Source organism: Hippopotamus amphibius, chromosome 8 (assembly GCF_030028045.1).
Source record: "Hippopotamus amphibius kiboko isolate mHipAmp2 chromosome 8, mHipAmp2.hap2, whole genome shotgun sequence".
Taxonomy (NCBI): Eukaryota; Metazoa; Chordata; class Mammalia; order Artiodactyla; family Hippopotamidae; genus Hippopotamus; species Hippopotamus amphibius.
The window spans coordinates 9,954,389-9,972,527 of NC_080193.1; the positions used below are offsets into that span (position 1 = coordinate 9,954,389).

General features: G+C 50.4%; 1 protein-coding gene across 2 annotated transcripts in view; it reads left to right on the top strand.

Moving 5' to 3' along the window:
* FAM222A (family with sequence similarity 222 member A) overlaps positions 1 to 18,139 on the top strand; it is a 57,767-nt gene that overhangs the window by 18,191 nt on the left and 21,437 nt on the right. The window contains exons 1-2 of one of the 2 annotated variants that reach the window (XM_057746974.1): positions 10,859 to 10,964; positions 12,287 to 12,459. Coding sequence is in view for 1 of the 2 variants with exons in the window: in XM_057746973.1 (XP_057602956.1) it covers positions 10,883 to 10,964 (82 nt within the window). In the remaining variant the exon portion in view is untranslated. Of the gene's footprint in view, positions 1 to 10,836; positions 10,965 to 12,286; positions 12,460 to 18,139 lie in introns of those variants that run through there. The other variant, XM_057746973.1, reaches the window with a different exon arrangement.

The window sequence follows — 18,139 nt, forward strand, 5'->3', positions numbered from 1 at the left end:
GGTTACAGGGTAGTGGCTGGGGCAGAGAGTTGCCAGCTTAGACAGAGTGATCGAGGAGGGCCTCTTGGAGGAGGTGATGTTTGTGTTGCACGTGAATGAGGGGATGGAGCTGGCACAGAGAGTGCCACCCCATCTGAACTGAGATGGCCTCTAAGTGTGAAATTCACCCCAGACTTCAAAGACTTACTATGGAAAAAAGAACATAAAATACCTCATTAGTAATTTTTGAATACTGATCACATGTTGAACTAATACTATTTTGGATTTATTGGATTAAATAAGATATATTATTAAACATAATTCCCCCTGTGGGTACTAGAAAGTTTATAATGATGTTATATTTCTATCGGAGAGCACTGGACTTGAGTATTTAGGTAGAGACAAAACTGTAATTGCAGAGGCCCTGGGGTGAGACCAAGGTTGGCCTGTGAGAGGACCAGGGGAGCCAGGGGAGAGGGACAGTGGGTAGAGAGTGAGGAAGGGCTTCACGCAGGGCCCCCGAGGATATTGTTAAAAATGCCTTGGAGGCCAGTGGAGGAGTTTTGAGTGGGGAAGGCAGTGAGTTCCACATAGGAAAGCTCAGCCTGGCGCCTGCAAGGTGGAGCGTGGCGTGAAGAGGCCTGAGTGGAGGCCTGGAGGTGATGGGGCGCGTGGATGGGGCCTCTTGTAGAAGAGTCATCAACAGGACCTGCTGGAAGGTTGGCTGGACCCGATATGCTTCCCAGAAAGCTTACTGCGTCTGTCTGTCCATCCCTCCCCTCCTGGACTTCAAAGCCTCTGGGCCTTCGCCTCCTCCTGCCTCTCTCCCCACCCACCTCTAGCCTCCCTGAGCAGCTGCTCCTTGTCAAGTCAGTGACTTGACAGCACACCCCAGCTTCCTCTCTTGGTGGTCAGTGGTTGAAATCCCTTTTGAAAAGTTATTTTTAGAAAAACAGAAATGATGGCATATTTACCATAGAAAAATTATAAATACAGAGAAGCACGAAGAGGAAAAACCAAACTCCCCAGAGAGAGGGGAGGCTGTGGCACCGCTGGGGTTTGAACCCAGCTGGTCTGGCACCTGCACCCCAGCTGTAAAATCATGGCACCCTGGGGCCAGATGACATGGAGGGAGCTCGCCCACCAGAGACAGGCTTAGGGACACGGCGTCCCCAGCCTTGCTCACAGCAAGGGCGGAACGGGAGACCTGGCCCGCGTAGGAGTGGGGTTTGCCTCTCAAGGGTTAATACCTTTCTGTTTGTTCTCTTGTTGGGCCCCAGTGCCTTGTCCTGTTTCCCACCCCTGCCCTGAGGGCTCTACCCATTTCCGCCCCAGCCTGACCCCCAGAAGCACCTGTTGATCCTTGGCTTAAAGACGAGCCCTCACTGGCCACTTTTATTCCCCACCAGACGCTCTGCCCCACCCCCCCCCTCGGCTTTTCTCTCCTAAGCACTCCTGCCCGTTCCTGCCAGGGCCCAGTCTTCCTCCGTTTCCCCCTCCCCCCAGGGTCTAATCCTCCTGCCCGTCTGGCCCAGGCCCACCCCTTCCAGCCCCTCCCCCTCCTCAGGCCTCTGGTTCCTCAGGGGTGCACAGACCACAGTCATCACCTCTCTCCTCCCAGGCTTGGGGTGGGTTCAATGAGGGGATGTCTGTAAAGTGCCGAGCCCATGGGGAACACTAAAAATAAAAACGAGCTCCTGTTATTGCTCTGAGTATTAGATTTTCTCCTTCCCCGTTGCTGGGTTAACCCTGAACTGCGGATGCAGGGACCTGGAGTAGGCGGGAGGATGGCTGCGCGCACGCAGCCCTTCTGGCTCTGCAGTGGGTCTCACCTATGCCCTTTGCACACAGTGTTCCTTCTTCCAGACCGTTATCCCTAGAGTCGTCTGGTCACAAGTTGCACCTCCTGGAAGGGTCCGTGACCTCCTCCAAAAATACCGGGTGGGGGCCTTTCTGCTGGGTTCCCCCAGCCCCCATCATAGCACGGATGACATTTGGGGTTGGTTCCCAGTCTCTCACCTCCCCTCCCCCGTCCCACCCCTTTGCTGGAAGGTGACTGACACTTGTCATTAAAGATCTGAGGCCATAACTAGGAGAGGAACACATGACTTGTAAGATGGGGCCCTGTCCCAGACTTCTCGCCTTGGGATCCGGCTCCCAGAGAAGCGTGCTCTCAGGGAAGCTGGGTAGGGGGTGCTGAGATTTGGGGGCTGTGCTCTCCCAGCTAGGGCTTCCTGGAGGCTCATTCACGAGAACGAGCACCTCTCTTCACTCCCTAGGTGAGTGGGGGCCCTCAGGGAGAGGGCCAGCCAGGTCTGCTGCCGGTGGCAGTGACTGCCCATCTCACCCCATCACTGAGAAGGCGACTTGCGAGCCTTCCTGAGCGCCCCACCTACCCATACACCCAGCGCCTGCTCTTAGCCTCTCCCTGCCCTGAACCAGCACGTGTCCACAGGAAGCGGCTCTCCCCACCTGGAGGTTTGGGGGTCCCTGCCCCGTCCCCGCTGTCCTGGTGACCCTGCTTGGCCTGGTGCAGAGGGGATGCTCGTGGTCTTCTCCAGCAACCCAGAGCTGCTTCAGGTTCTCTCCACACTCACCGATGTCTTTCAGGTCTCCATACCCTTGTCTGTGTAATTCTCTGCTTGGGATCCCCTCCCCCTGCCTTCACTTGGCTATTTGCTACTTACCTGTTGCAGATGATACTAGTGACGGCTACCACTTAGGGAGTTACTACTGTGACCCCTAGCACTTTATTTGTACTAAGCCGTGGTAAGGAATTAACCTTTTTTTCAGACGAGGAAACTGAGGCTCAGAGAGATGGAGGCATTTGCTCAAGACTTAATGGATAAAGCTGGGATTTAGTTAAGGGACAGAACTCAGGCACCTGGCTCTGAAGCCCGGGACACAATACTGTCACCCTCCTTATGAGACAGAGAGGCGGTCCTTTTGTCTTGACACCCACCAGGCTAGGTAGGGTGGCTTCATCAAGGGTACACTTGTCACCCTGCCTTGTAATTGCCCCTCTGACACACACACTGCTTTCCTGGCATTTGCCTCAGCATCTAGCACACGACCTGGCACGTATTAGGTGCTTAATTTGTCACGTCATCATCGCTATAGGTCCGAGTGCTGCGCAGGGCAGATGAGGTCAAGGTGGTTCCCATGGTGACCGACATCACTAGGCTCCCAGGCTCTGCCCCGCCCCTTTCTCCCGGGTGCCTGCCCTGGGAGCTGGCCGTGGTGCTGAAGAGCCTGGGCACAGCCGCCCACCCCAGCCCGCAGCCCTGTGTCCCAGTCAGATACAGTACTTCCTGCGCTCCCTGGGCCAGCCTCTCATGAGACGGTTTCCTGAGGGCCTACTGTGCACAGGCCGTCGTGAACACATGGAGGAGAGATCAGGGAGAGCCACTCAGGGCACTCCATTCGTCAAACGTTATTCGTCAAACGTTTATTGGGCATCTTGTATGTCTCCAAGAAGCCTTTGAGGAACCTGGGCTTCAGTTGGACGTGGAGTAGAATTTCAGGGGCTTCAAGTAGAAGGGATTGCATGGGCAAAGGCTTGCAAGTGTGGAGGTGAGAGGCATGTCTTGAGGGATGCCCGCCTCTGGACTCTGCGGCCCGCCATCCAGCATTCGTGATTGGCAGTTCACTCTTTGGCCTCCCCTGCCGCCCAGAATACCATCAGCCTCTGTGGCTCCAGTGCCCCGCCCGGGGTAGGGCCCAGACAAGGCGCTAGAAACTGTGGGTGAGGAGTAAATGGAGGGGTGCTGTCCCCCAGGCAGGAGGCTGGCGTCTCTGTCCTGGGAACAGAGGGAGCCGGGTTATGCTCTGTGGCCAGATTTGCATTTTAGAGAGACCTCCAGCCTGTGGGGGTGGGGCTGGATGCAGCGGTAATCCCTGCAGTGGCTGAGGCCTCCTCTTGAAGGGGCCAGTGCCCTCCCCCTCCCCCAACCTTAAAAAAAAAAAAAAAGGAAAGTGAAAATCCCCTTTCTGGTGCTGCAGCCCAAATGGCAGTGGGAAATAATCACTTTTCACAGGCCCCTTATCCACAGCCAAGCCCTGCACCAGTTTAATCAGCAGTACCAGTGTGACTCGAAGATTCCCGGGCTTGAGAGATCAGGAGAGGGGTTAAAGAAAATTACCCTCGCCTCCTCCATGCTAATGTAATCTCTAACCAGATCTGCCTAGCCGCAGCTCAAATTGCTTTTTAGATTAACATTTAATTATTAACAGGGTCCCCTGGAAGGCCTCGGGCTCGGGCTTGGAACAGGAATGGGGGAGGGAGCGGGGGTGGGGGTGGGATTCTGCTCCGGCTGCCGTGCGGGGAGAGTTGGGGAGGGGAGGGGGAGGGGAGAGTGGGGTCAGGACGGGGGTGAGAAGGGAGACAGCAGGGAAGAGGGAAAGGCCAGGAGAGGAGATGGATGGAGTAAGCGACAGCCATAGAGACTGAGGAGTGAAAGAAGGACAGACAGCGGAGCGCCTGTTGTGGGGGATGGGCTGTGCACCCAAATTCCCTATGGCACTCTTGGGCAAGGGTCCCTCCACCCTCTGTCCTGACCAAGGGCAGGCCCATCCTGCCCGTTGCCGTTTAGGGGGCACTGAGCTTTCGGAGGCTTTGCGCTGGCCTGGCTGGTGGCGGCGGGGACCGATCCAGAGGAGGGACCCACTCGGGGCCACACAGCCAGGGAGACCCAGCTCTCTCGGGCTCCCAGTCCAGTGCTCATTCCCCCTCCCAGGCCCTGGGCCTCCTGCCTCTACTTCAAATTCTTCCCTGCATTTGGGGGGCAGGTTCTGGGGCCAGGACAGGGTGAAAGAGAGCAAGGCGCTTCAAGTGCAGCACGGGGGGCAGGCAGGTGAGAACTGGGGGGGGGGGGAGGGGAGGTGCTCCTGCCTCCTCCCCATGAAGGTTGTGAGGCTGTGAGGCCTTGGGGTTAGCAGGCTTCTCCTTCACCTATTTTTAGGGAACTCAGAGTCCTGACTGTCCACTCAGCACTTAACATGCTGGCTTTTACCAGCTTCCTGTCTCATCCCCACTCAACATTCCAAATCCCTCAAGGACAGACTGCATCTAGACGACGCCCCCCCTCCCCCCCCCCCCCCCTGCTTTGTGTGGACTCAGCTCTGTGTCGGGTTTTTTTTTTTCTTGGCTGCATTGGGTCTTCGTTGCTGCACGTGGGCTTTCTCTAGTTGTGGCGAGCAGGGGCTACTCTTCGTTGCGATGTGCGGGCTTCTCCGTTCATTGGCTTCTCTTGTTGCAGAGCACAGGCTCTAGGCGCGCGGGCTTCAGTAGTTGTGGTGCGCGGGCTCTAGGATGTGCAGGCTTCAGTAGTTGTGGCGCACGGGCTCAGTAGTTGTGATGTGTGGGCTTCAGAGCGCAGGCTGAATAGTTGTGGCACACAGGCTTCGTTGCTCCATGGCCTGTGGGATCTTCTTGGACCAGGGATCGAACCCATGTCCCCTGTATTGGCAGGCAGATTCTCAACCACTGCGCCACCAGGGAAGTCCCCAACCCTGTGTCTTGCACACAGCTAGTGCACTGGTTGTGTTTGAAAACCACATGGTACCATCCCCTCATGTCCAGGCTCAAAGGCCCTCCTACGATCAGCTGGGACGCTCCCAGTCAGGATTCAGCAAGGGAAACTGAGACTCAGAGAAGGGCTATGACTTCCTTAAGGTCACTCAGCCAATCAGAACCTTGGTGCTTGGCCCCTGCCTGGCAGATGCAACCCTAAGGCCTCCTGGGCTGGCCCTCTACTCTGAACTCCTAGTCCCATAGGATGCCAGGAAGGCCGGCATGACCTTCTCCTCCAAGCCACAGCAGGTCTTTGGCCTTGACTGGAACCACAGAAGCCAGAGTGGGCAGCTGCAGGGAGGAGGGAAGGACGGGGGCTGCCAGTGGCACTGGCCACAGCCTTCACAGGGTCACAGCCTCCTCTTACGGTGGAGCCCAAGTACGTCCCTGCATTCCATCTGCCCCAGGGCCAGCCAAGCCTGGCGAGTGGAAGACTGCTGACCTACACACAGGATGCATGGGGGAAAGTTCTGCCCCCCTGCCACTTCAGGGAAATATTGGTGGCTGGAAGGAGAGGCCAGGGAAGGCCACTTTCAGCAGGCTGGCCTTGGGCACGGGCAGTCGCTTCTGGTTGGATATTCTGCTTTGGCAGGATGTTCTCACCTCTTTCCATACTCTCAGCACATGGCACGGGGCTGGTCTCCAAAAGAGGCTCGGGGAGTGTTTGATGTCTGAAGGGATGAGTAAGAGAATGAACGGCTGGGTAGATGACAGCCACCTCGAAACGGTTCCCTCCTGGAGGCAGGGCCTTGCTTTAGCCACTGCAGTGTTGTTCTGCCCACACAGGCCTCTCACGCTGTCCTCCATGAATGTTTCTGGGATGAGAAAGTGGACTCCTGGGAGTGCCTCTCCCTCCTTCCCCTCCTCTTGTCTCCCTCTCTGTGATCCCAGCCCCTCCCGGAGCAGAACCAAAGCCTTGCGCACTGGGGAGAAGCGGGAACTTGCTTCTGCTCCTTCCTGCCCAGCAGCCTGGGAGCTGGGGGCTGACGGACCCCCACCACGATGGAACCAGGGCTGGAGGCCTTTCAGTGTGGAGCTGCGTTGACAGCCTCCGGCTCTGCCACCTAAAAGCTGTGTGACCTTGAGCAGATTACTTCCCCTCTCTGTGACCGCTTCCTCATCTGTGAAATGGGGCTAAAAACAGAACCCACCACAGAGGCTGCTAGGAGGATGCGGGGAGATGTAACAGGCAGGATGCATGGGGGGCGTGGCACAGAGGGAGCCTTCAGTAATGTGCACTGCTATTATTCGTGCCAACACGTGGATTGTCATTGTCAAGCTCCACCTTCCCCACTGGCAGCATGGGGGTGGTGCGGGTGGCTCGCCCACATCCTCTGCAGCCAGACAGGCTGGGAGAGGTGACCGAAGGCGGGCAGGGCCACAGGCCCCAGTTCCCTGTTCTTTTAATAAGAATAAAGACAGCCTTTAGCCATCCTCCTGCTATGCCCTGTTCTGCCAAGGCGAGCAGCACAGACTCAGTTCCTCCTCGGACTTGGAAAGTTCCTTCCTTTCTTTCCCCTCCCCTGTCACATTTCCTTTATCTAAATCCTCAGCTATGAAAGGGCATATCGACAGCTGGGGGCATTATCTGCTGGAGGGGACCTTTTCCTAGGGGTGCCTCCGAGATAAGGCGTCTTATCAGCCCTCACGTCCGGGACGGTGCCAAAGCATTCTAATCATCCAGGCTTGCAACATCCCCCCGCCCCCCTTTTTTATTATTAAAGTCACAAAAGACCTTGGGCTTACAAACAGCCCGATTTGCAGATAGGGTTTCAGCATGAGCCGTGCTCCCAGGATGGTCCCTGGCTGGGGGAGTAATGAGTTGGGGTGGGGGCTCTGAGGGGCTGGCTTTCTGCAGATGAGATGATGCTGAGCAGAGGGGGCGGCAGGGGGGCGGGGGGGGGGTCATGGGAAGACCACGAGTGTTTTAGGCACCTGCTCCAGTCCTGTCTCCAGCTTGCTGTGTGATCTTGCGCAGGACACTTGGCTTCTCTGGGCCTCCGTCATTTCATATGATAATAACCGATTCGCTGATTCAGCCATTCACTCAACACCTATTTATTAAGGGATTACTCTTTGCCAGGCGTTGGGGAGAGAGAGAGACAAGTAAGACACGGTCCTTGCCCCCGAGAAACTCACAGTCCAGTGGAGAGAGACAGACATGAAAATTGGCAATGACAACTCTGTGTGATTAGGGCTGTGAGGGGGGATGCCCAGAGGAGGGGAGCCAGAGTCTGAGTTAAAATGGATCAGGTGGCGGTGCTGTAGGCAGAGGGACCAGCACAGGCAAAGGTTTGGAGCTGGGAGGCTGGAGGGAGGGACAGGAGGGAACTAGGAGAGATGAGGGGAGGTGCACAGGTCATAGTGGCCTTGAGGGCCAGGTAAAGAGGGTTAGACTCTATTCTGGGACCAGAGAGACGTTTTAAGGCCAACAAGAGGGCTCTGTTTTGTTTATCTTGTTTGTAGATGATGTGGGTCCTACCGAACTGGCCCCTGCCCCGTTCCCACACTGGACCCCCCGTCCCCACCTGCCCCAGCAGCAGGGCACAGGGCTCCTGGGAGAACGGGCAGTGGGTTGGGGCTGTAGAGAGAGAAAGCCCTCCTCTCCAAGCGAAGATGGCCTCCCAGGCTGCTGGTCCTCCAGAGCCGAGGGATGAAACGATCCAGGCAGCTGCACCAGAGATGAGCTGTGGCTTCCCGTGGATACCATGTCCTCTGGGGAGTCCTCTGCACCCCCAGAGCTGCCCGGGCATCCACCATTCGAGCACTCTGAAACCAGAGCCCCACCGGGAGGGCAGTTGATGGGGTCCAGAGAGGCCCCAGAATAGGCCCCCTACCCCTCACCCAATAAGCACTGCAGCCCCCAGCCTGGCCTTTTCCACTGAAAAGCATGCTGGGGTGCATGGGCCCTGGGGAGGGGCTGCACTTTGGGGGCCCCGGCACCTGGCGAAAGGCCGCAGGTGGGGAGGACCTCCTGCGATGAAGCGGGGCTTGGCCAGGACCCTGGAGAAAAGTGCGCTGGGAGGAATCAGGGAGGTGCTTTTACAAGGCCAGAGAGGGGCAGTCGCTCCCCTGGGGGTCACACAGCAGGCACGGGCACAGGGGAGGTTCCAGGCTTCCAGCCCGGGTTTCCTCTGTGCTGTGTGCCAGGTGGCTGGCCTCCCTCCTTCCCAGCCCCGCTCTGCCCCAGCCTACAGGCAGCAGTGTAGCCCAGTGGAGAGGGGGCAGGCTCACCCAGCCACTGCCTCCCTCTGGCCTGCGTCTCCCCGTCTGTGGAGGGAGAAGGCTTGCGTGCGCCCTGTAGCCGGCTGGCCTTCTCCGGCCCTCCCCTCGGTCCCCTCACCCCTGCATCCGCGCAGCAGGAGGTGGCCACTGCTCTGGGCTAGAGTCAAGGGCGAGGGGCCGGGCTGCCGGGGTCGCCACAGGCCTCTTACCTTCCAGGTGGGCACACGATTGTGCGTATCTGTAGACTGCACATGTGTGCCCAGAGGTGCCAGAGGGCGTGGGAGGCCGTGTCACTCGGGGTGGGTGAGGGTGTGACAGGGTGTGCCCACCTGCAGGGACGTGCACGTAGCAAGTGCATCCAGGTGTGTGTGGACACCCAGCACAGCAGGCGGGCGGGTCCCCACGTCCCCGGGTGTCCGAGGGGGCCGGCTACCCCCACATGTGTGGGTGTATCCCGAAGGGCCCCAGTGCGGCCCGCTCCCACTGCCGGCTCACGTCCCGAGACCCCAGGGAGCGGTGCCTCATTCCCGCAGTCAAGGGCTTTCATCCCTGCAATAAGCCCCACTTCATTCCCTTTTTAAACTGTATAATTTCTGCCTGATTGTAATGGCATATTTTAAAATTACCAGAAATCAAAGCCGGGAAGTGGATACTGCAGCTTTTATCACGTCGCTGCGCTAAGGCTGGCAATGGGGGGAGGCGTGAGAACCACCGACCCTCCCCCATCCATCCCCCACTTTCTCTCTTCTTTTTTTCTGAGACAGTAATAGGGGAAAATTGGTTTTGAAACTGAATAAAAGTCCCTTTCAGAGTAAATCATTTCTTTCAGGGTACCTTTGCTGAAAGTAAAATAGAGCATAATGAAAGGTGGGTACGTGATTGTCTTTCATTTACCGAGAGTCCGGGACAGACAGGAGGCTGCAGCCGTCTCGGGGAAATACAAGATTGGAATAATTGCGCGGTAACAAGGAGCTTGTTGTGAAATTAGTATCTTAAGAAAGTAGTGAAAAAAGGCTTTTCCTCATGAATACTTCATTATTAGAAGAAAGCAGCAGAATGTAGGGCTCCAGACACCTGTTTAGTATTAAATAACTTCCCTTTCTTCCCCTGCACTTTGGGGGCCACACCCTCCCCTCCGCTTTCTTTCTAAAACCAGCCCAGCTTGGTGGCTCAGGCCTGGATGGGGTGGGGGGAGGAGGGGATGGGGACCGGGCACCCAGGCTGTGTGGACATCACGAGCGTCCAGGGCTGAGCCAACACCGGGGCCCACCTTCTTCTTACGCTAACTCTGGCAGGAAACCTCCCAGCCTCTCCCCATGAATCCAGGGCAGGCCGTGTCATCCTGCCCCTCCAGGGCACTGGGTTCTCAGGAAAGTGGGTTTTGTGAAGATAAAAATGCTCCATTCCGTGAGCATCTGGGTGAGTCAGCACCCATGGACCTGTCTGGAGCCACATCTGAGCTGCTACCCATGGGGGGCCTCGCCCCAGCCCGGTAGAGCTGCCCTGGGTGGCCCTGCCCTTTCCGTTTGGGATAGGGGACTCGGGCAGGGGGCCCTGGTGGCCCTTGGGGCCTGGGCTCAGGGCTCAGCACAGGTCCCCCCTGGTTCTCCCGGGAACGCCATCCTGGGCATCTTCTCCCCCCCAGGGGCACTGTGAGAAGCCTCCAGGCTGGGGGTGGGGGTGGGAGGTGGGGACAAACCAGCACTTCAATAAGCGGGGACACCCATTCGCCCACTGGCAGTTCCCGGGCACCGCTCCGTGTTGGTTCCCAAGATGACCAGATGGGGTCTTTCCCCTTGATGCGCTCAAGGCTGAAGGTGGGGGCCAGGGGGTTGGTACAGATTTGCTGGAAGGTGGTTAGGAGAGAGCTGGAGGCCATCACCACCAGAAGGACAGCCTGCTGAGGGAACAGAGAGGGGGTGAGGGTCTGAGCAGGCCCGGGGGCGTCCAGGAAGCCCCCTGGACGAGGTGAGCCACACGATGAGCAGGGCTGGGCAGGGAGGTGGGAGGCGGGCACGGAGCAGCCCCCTGTGACCAGCGCCTCCTCTCCCTCCTCACAGGGACCCCGCTGCAGAGCGCACCCCGCCGTGGGCCCCCAGCTCAGCCATGCTGGCCTGTCTGCAGAGGACCCAGAACGCCCCCGGCCAACACCTGGCCTGCCCGACCAAGAGCCTGGAGCTGCGCAAGTGTGAGTGACGTGCCCTCCGTGTGGCCCCTGCTCCCACCCCTCTCTCTGCCCACTCCGTGTCCATGGGGCTGGCTCTCTCCTGGACACACCGAGCTGTCCCCACCTCAGGCCTTGTCAGGGCAGCTCCCAGGCAGGGAAAGCCGTCCATGTTCCAGCAGGCCCACCCACCACCAGCCTGCTTTGGACCGTCTGTGTTCTCCCAGGCCTTTGCCCAGGCTGTGCTGCCTCCCTGGGGTCCCTCCCGACAATGGCACCCACTCCCTTTGCCTGGCTGACTCCCACTGAGCGTGACCCTCTCCCGAGCAGCCTTCTCTGGCCTCTGCCAGCACCATGGTCCCAACCCTGGCACTTCCTCTGTGACCCCACCACACGCCTTGTCTCTCTCTGCATCAGCAGAGAGCAGGATAACGGGAAAGCAAACACAGTTGGCCCTTGAACAATGCGGGTGTGAACTGTGTAGGTCCACTTATACGCGGATATTTTTCAGTAGTAAATACTGCAGCACCACGGGGTCCGTGGTTGGTTGAATCCTCAGATGTGGAGGGCCAACTGTAAGTTATACTTGAATTAACCCCCACGTTGTTCAAAAGTCAACTGTAGTCCTGAATGGGATCCCGGCTTGGGGCCTGAACTGCTGTGTGATCTTGGGCATGTCCTTTCCCTCTCTGGGCCTTGCTTTCAATGGGTCAAGTTAGGGAGCTGGATTTGGTAACCTTCAAGGATCTGTCCTCCTTTACCATCCAGGACAGGAATCCCAAACCCTCTGATCTGATTATTTTTAACCCCCATAGGGTTTTATTTTTATTTTAAGCATTTAGAAACATTTAAAAACAGGGATACATGTAAAAAATCTGAATCTAATGTGTCTTGAACACAAATCAGAGGATCTGGTAACATAGGCCCGTGTTGCTGTGCTGCAGCTATTGGTTAGAATGGAACTACTGCCTCTTTAAAGGGGACACCCATCTCCAGTTCACCGCAGTCCCCACCCTTCCCTAGTGCTTCTGTCCTATAGTGTACGATTAATTGCCATTTATCATAGTGTTTATGTTGTTGCTTTTTTCTTTTTTAATATGTAGTTTATCTTTAGTCATGGCAATATACTCATGTGGTCCAGTATTCAAAAGGAATAAAGGGGTATAGAAACAAAAGCCTTCCTCTCCCCACTGTTGTGTGTCCTCCCAGGAGATATTTTTTCCACATCCCAGCAAATATGTGTGTATACACATATTTTATCCACTGGCCTACACCTCACTTTTTCATTTAGCAATACATCCTATGTGTCAGCATCTAAAGAGCTTCTTCATTCTTCTGCCATATAGTTTTTCATAGCATGGGTGATGCATAATTTATTTGACAAGTCCCCCAAGGAGAACCATACCCTACCTGCTGCTGTTACAAGCAATGTAGCAACAAACTTTGTCCCTGTGTATGTCACAAAGGTGTGAATAAAACTACAGCATAAATTTCTACAAGAGGAAATACCAGATTGAAGGTATGTGCATTTGTAATTGTGATGGATGTGGTTTGACTGACTTACCTATTCATCTTCTTGATCTGTTTTTCCCATTGGGTTTTGTCCTTATTGATTTATAGAAACTCTTTGTATATGATGGAATTCGACTTCTGTCTGTCACGTGCATTGCAGATGTTTTCCCCAAATTGTCATTTGTCTTTGATTCTGACATGGAGGAGTTTTTTTGGTGAAGTAAAATTTATCAGTATTGCCCTTTATGGCCTTTGGATTTTGTGTCATACTTAGAATGTCCTTCCTCATGCTGAGATTTAAAAAAAAAAAAAAAAGGCTTCCCCAGGGTTTTCATCTAGTTCTTCTCTGGTTTAATTTTTAAAATATACAATCTCTGATTATTTGGTAATTTATCTGGTGCAAAATGTGCAGTATGGATGCAAATGTACTCAAATATCAGTGCAATACTATTGTAATTATTGTAGCGTCATAACATTTAAAAAATTTTAGTGCCTTTATTGAGATATTATTCACGTACACCATTTGAAGTATACCATTCAATAGGTTAAGTGTATTTAGAGGATTTTGCATCCATCACCACAGTCCATTTTAGAGCATTTTTATCACCTCAGAAGAGAGCCCTTATCCATTCCCTCATCCTCCCGGCTCCTCCCTTCTCTATAGAGTCCCCTATTTTGGACTTTCCTAAGAAGGGACTCATACAGTATGTGGCCTCTTGTGACTGGCTTCTTTCCCTCTGCATAGCATTTTCGAGGCTCATGCATGCTGTAAGCATGTGTGTAACACACTTTAACATTCGGTGGTGTCTCCTACTTGTTATTCACCATCCTCTGATGCAGAAATTCCTTGGCTGTGCTATTAGTTTTCTGTCTGGACTATAGAATCAACTTATCTAGGTAAGAACAGAATCCTGTTTGGGTTTTTGCTGGGATTGCATGCAATTTATAAATTAATTTAGGAAGAAATAACATTTTTATGATGATGTCCTTCCCTCCAATAACGTGATCTATACCTTTCTGTTGGTTCAGACTTTCTTTTGCATCCCTCGGGAATGTTTTTGTATTTTCTTCATTTAGATCTCGCACATTTTTAAAGTTTCCTTCCTCTGGGAAGTTAACCTTTCTTGGCTAGTCTTTTCTTCCATAAATAGAAGTTGTTTATATAAAGGTTATTAACTCCTGCCACCTTACTGAATTCTTTTATTGCTTGTAATGCTTTTTCAATTTAGTCTCTTAGGTTTTCCAGTTATACTATCAAATCATTTGTAAGTGATAATTTGACCTCCTACTTTGCAAGTTTTATACATTGATTTCTTTGTCTTATTTAATAGCGTTGGCTGCTATCCCTGGAACAATGAAAAATAATAGTGGTGACAATAGACATTCTTGCTTTGTCTCTGACTTTAACAAGAAGCTTCTAGGATTTCCTCAATACGTAAAATACTAGTTTAGGGGCAGGTATTTCATCGGGTTAAATAAGTGTCGATCTACTCCTGTTTTATTAAGAATTTTAACTTACAGGGGTAGGATAGGGAGGGTGGGAAAGAGTCACAGGAGGGGGGGATATGGGGATATATGTATAAATGCAGCTGATTCACTTTGTTGTACAGCAGAAACTGGCACGACAGTGTAAGGCAGTTAAACTCCAATAAAGAGCTTTAAGAAAAAAGAATTTTAAAAATCAAGACTGGAATTTGAACTTTACCAAATGACTTTGCAGTGTCTGTGAAATGTATCATATGGTTTTTTCTTTGCTCTATTAATATGAATAATGATATAGATGTCTTAATATTGAACCATCCTTGCATTCCTGGTTGGTTCCCACTTGCTCATGATAAATATTTCATTATAACATGCCATGGGACTTGATTTTCTATTTTATTTCGGAGTTTTGCCTCCATTTCATCAGCGAGATTTGTCTTTAGTTTTCTTTCCTTGGAATAGTTTTTGTTGGGTTTTGCTATCAGTGTTACACTTGCTTCACAAAGACAATGGAGGCTTTCCGCCTTCCCCTCTGCTTTATAACAGCTTTAGTAAAAATGGATCATGTGTTCCTTAAAGATTGGTTGAGCCTCCATGAAGCAGTCTGGGCTAGTGTATTTATTTGGGGGATGGAGGGCTGGGTAGCGCTGAGATAATGTTCTCTGTTTCTTCTGTAATGATTAATCTAATTGTTCTTCTTGAATGAGTTTGGTAAATTATATTTCTCTAGAAAAGTACCCATTTTATCCCATTTTTGAATTTATTTGCCTGAGGTTTCACAAAATCATTTAAATTCTTTTAAGTGATTATTTCACGTTTGTTTCTTACATTGTGTATTTTGTGCTCCCCCCCCCACCCCTTCTTGATTAGGTTAGTTAGCTAATGAGGTCTTCTACCCCCTTTCCCAAAGAACCATCTCTAGGATTCATTTATTAGTAATTACCCTTTTCTGGTTTCTAATTCATTAGTGTATACATTTATCTTTATTAAAATCTTCCTCCTGCTTTCCTTTTTTAAAAATTTTCTTGAGAGGCTTAAATCTTTATACTGCTAAACAAGAAAAAAAGGAAGAGTAAGGCTATGAATTCTCTGAGCGCTGCTTTAGCTGTATCCTTTAGGTTCTAACATGTAGTATTTTTATTATCAGTCTTTTCTAGATACTTCATAATTTTGACTTTGATTTCTTCTTTGGCTTCAGGCTTATTCGAGTACCATCTATCCTCCGAGGTAGTAGATGCTTTTGTGTTTTGTTATTTCTAGTTATATTGCATTATAATCAGAGAATGCTATGATTTCTACTTTCTTGGACTTTAGTGAAGTTTTCTTTGCAATATAATCTCTGGTTATTTTTGCGAGTTTTATGACTTTTATGGGAATTTGAAAAGATGTGGCTTTGTTTTCAAGATTCAGAGTTTGGTGTTTACCAATTATGTCTACTCCATGAACTACATTAGCGAGGTCTCATGTATCCGTATTTACCTGTCATGGATAGAGATGAATTAGATGCCTACTGCTAATGTGTGCCAGTCTGTTTCTTCTTGTAGCATCTAAAGCTTTGGCCTTATGAATGGTGATGCAATGTTATTTAATGCACAGATATTAGTACCTTAAATCTTCATAGTAAATTGCATCTTTCTCGGCTGTATGTAATTCTTTTTTGGCCAGGATTCAATTTTATCTGTTAAGATGGTAACTGCCTATTTAGATGCTTTTTTAATTCACATTTTTCTTGAAACCTTTGCCAGTCCTTTTATTTCAACCTTTCTGAATTACTTTGTTTAGCTGTGACTCATATAATATAAAGCTGAATTAAGCTTTGTGATCCAATCTGAATGCCTTTTAAAAAATTTTTAATAGGAGAGTTTAGCCCATTTACATTTATTGATATAACAGATGTATGAGTTCAGTCATGCTGTGCTTTGTTTTAATTGCTTTGAAAAGTCTTTCCCTGTGTGATCTAAGGTCTCCGCTTTGTGTGCCAACTAATCATAGGGAAGGGTGGTGTCCTTGTTCTAGTGGTGTAGCATTAAATAATCCCCTAATTTTCTATTTCTTTGGAACAGCATCTATTCCATCTACCCTAAAATGAACAAAATGATGAAATTAGTGTATTTCCTTTTTCTCTCTACATTTTCTCAGCGTTTATGTCATCCTTTTAAACCTCTGTTAACTGACATCAGCTTTAAATATCTTTTGATCCCAGCTATTAAAAATGAGGACACCTGTGTATTTACACTACTGTTCCCCTCTTTCCCCATCCCCTCTCTTCTTAAGTGATCCCATTACTTTACTCCTAGGGCTGGTAATGTTGTTAGCATCTGGTTACATCACCACAGTCCCACAGTTCTTTCTGTCTCAGTCTCCTAGATAAACAGGGTCCGTGTTCATCACCGGTTCTTTCGCTTTATTTTTCCACCATCTGAAGTTGCCTTCTAGTCTACGGCTTAAGGCCTCCTGTGAACAACACTCCTGGAATTCCCGCATGTTCAGAATGGTCTGTCAACTTGCTACTTGAATGAGCAAAAAAATAATTCCTGGGTCACTTTATTTCCTTGAGGATAATTTCTGTAGACCTCGTTCTGTTCTTTTCTAATGTTGAATGTTGCCATGGAGAAGTTGAAGCCTGAGCCTTCCTCCTTTATATTTCCTTTTGATCTTTCCACATCTTTCATGCCATTACTTTACTAGCCTGTGTCTTGGGGTTGACCCTTCAGAGTCAGTTTTTCCTGGAACAGTCCATGCCTTTCGACAGGCAGACTCCAGGCTTGTGTTATTTCAGTTTCCTTCTTTTGGGGGCTCTAGTTAAGCACACATTGGCTGTCTTTTGCCCATCTTCCCTCTGTACCCACTTCTGATACGCCTTTCTAACTATTTCCCTTTCATTTGCTTGCCTTTCATCCTGTTTTCTATGCTGCCACCTTTTTCCCCCTCTGTGCTCATTCTTTTATAAATTTTTTCTCCTACTCTTTGCATTTTTGCTTTATAGAAACAGTTGCTTGCTACATTGTTTCCTTCACAATGAAATATTTGGCCATAATCTTCATCCCTTCTGTGACCACATTCTTCTGATGGGAGTGTTTTTTGCCAACCATTTACTTACATTGTGCGTTTCTTTCCCTTTTCTCATATATGTTGATTAGGCCCTGTGCTGGTTAAGTTTTTTTTTTTTTTTTTTTTAAGAACTTTTATTGAGATACAGTTAACAGACAATAAACAGCATATATTTAGAGTATACAATGTGGTGTCCCAATCTCCCAATTCATTCCCCGCCCCAACCCTCCCCGCTTTCCCCACTTGGTGTCCGTGTGTTTGTTCTCTACACCTGTGTCTCTATTTCTGCCTTGCATTTCCTCTTTCATAGTTGTTAGCATTTGCCTTATGTATTGAGGTGCTCCTATATTGGGGACATATATATTTATAATTGTTATCTCCTCTTCTTGGATGGATCCCTTGATCTTTATGTAATGTCCTTTCTTGTCTCTTGTAACATTTTTTATTTTAAAGTCTATTTTATCTGATATGACTATAGCTACTCCAGCTTTCTTTTGATTTTCATTTGCATGGAATATCTTTTTCCAGCCCCTCACTTTCAGTCTGTGTGTGTCCCTAGGTCTGAAGTGGGTCTCTTATAGACAGCATATATGTGGGTCTTGTTTTTGTATCCATTCAGCCAGTCTGTGTCTTCTGGTTGGTGCATTTAGTCCATTTACATTCAAGGTAATTGTCGATATGTATGTTCCTATTACCATTTTTGTAATTGTTTTGTTGTTGTTTTTGTAGGTCCTTTTCTTCTCTTATGTTTCCCGCTTAGAAAAGTTCCTTTAGCATTTGTTGTAGGGCTGGTTTGGTGGTGCTGAATTCTCTTAGCTGTTGCTTGTCTGTAAAGCTTTTGATTTCTCCATTGAATCTAAATGAGATCCTTGCTGGGTAGAGTATTCTTGGTTGTAGGTTCTTCCCTTTCATCACTTGAAATATATCATGCCACTCCCTTCTGGCTTGCAGAGTTTCTGCTGAGAGATCAGCTGTTAACCTTATGGGAGTTCCCTTGTATGTTATTTATTGTTTTTCCCTTGTTGCTTTTAATAACTTTTCTCTGTCTTTAATTTTTATCAGCTTGACTACTATATGTCTTGGCGTGTTTCTCCTTGGATTTATCCTGCCTGGGACTCTCTGCACTTCCTGGACTTGGGTAGCTATTTCCTTTC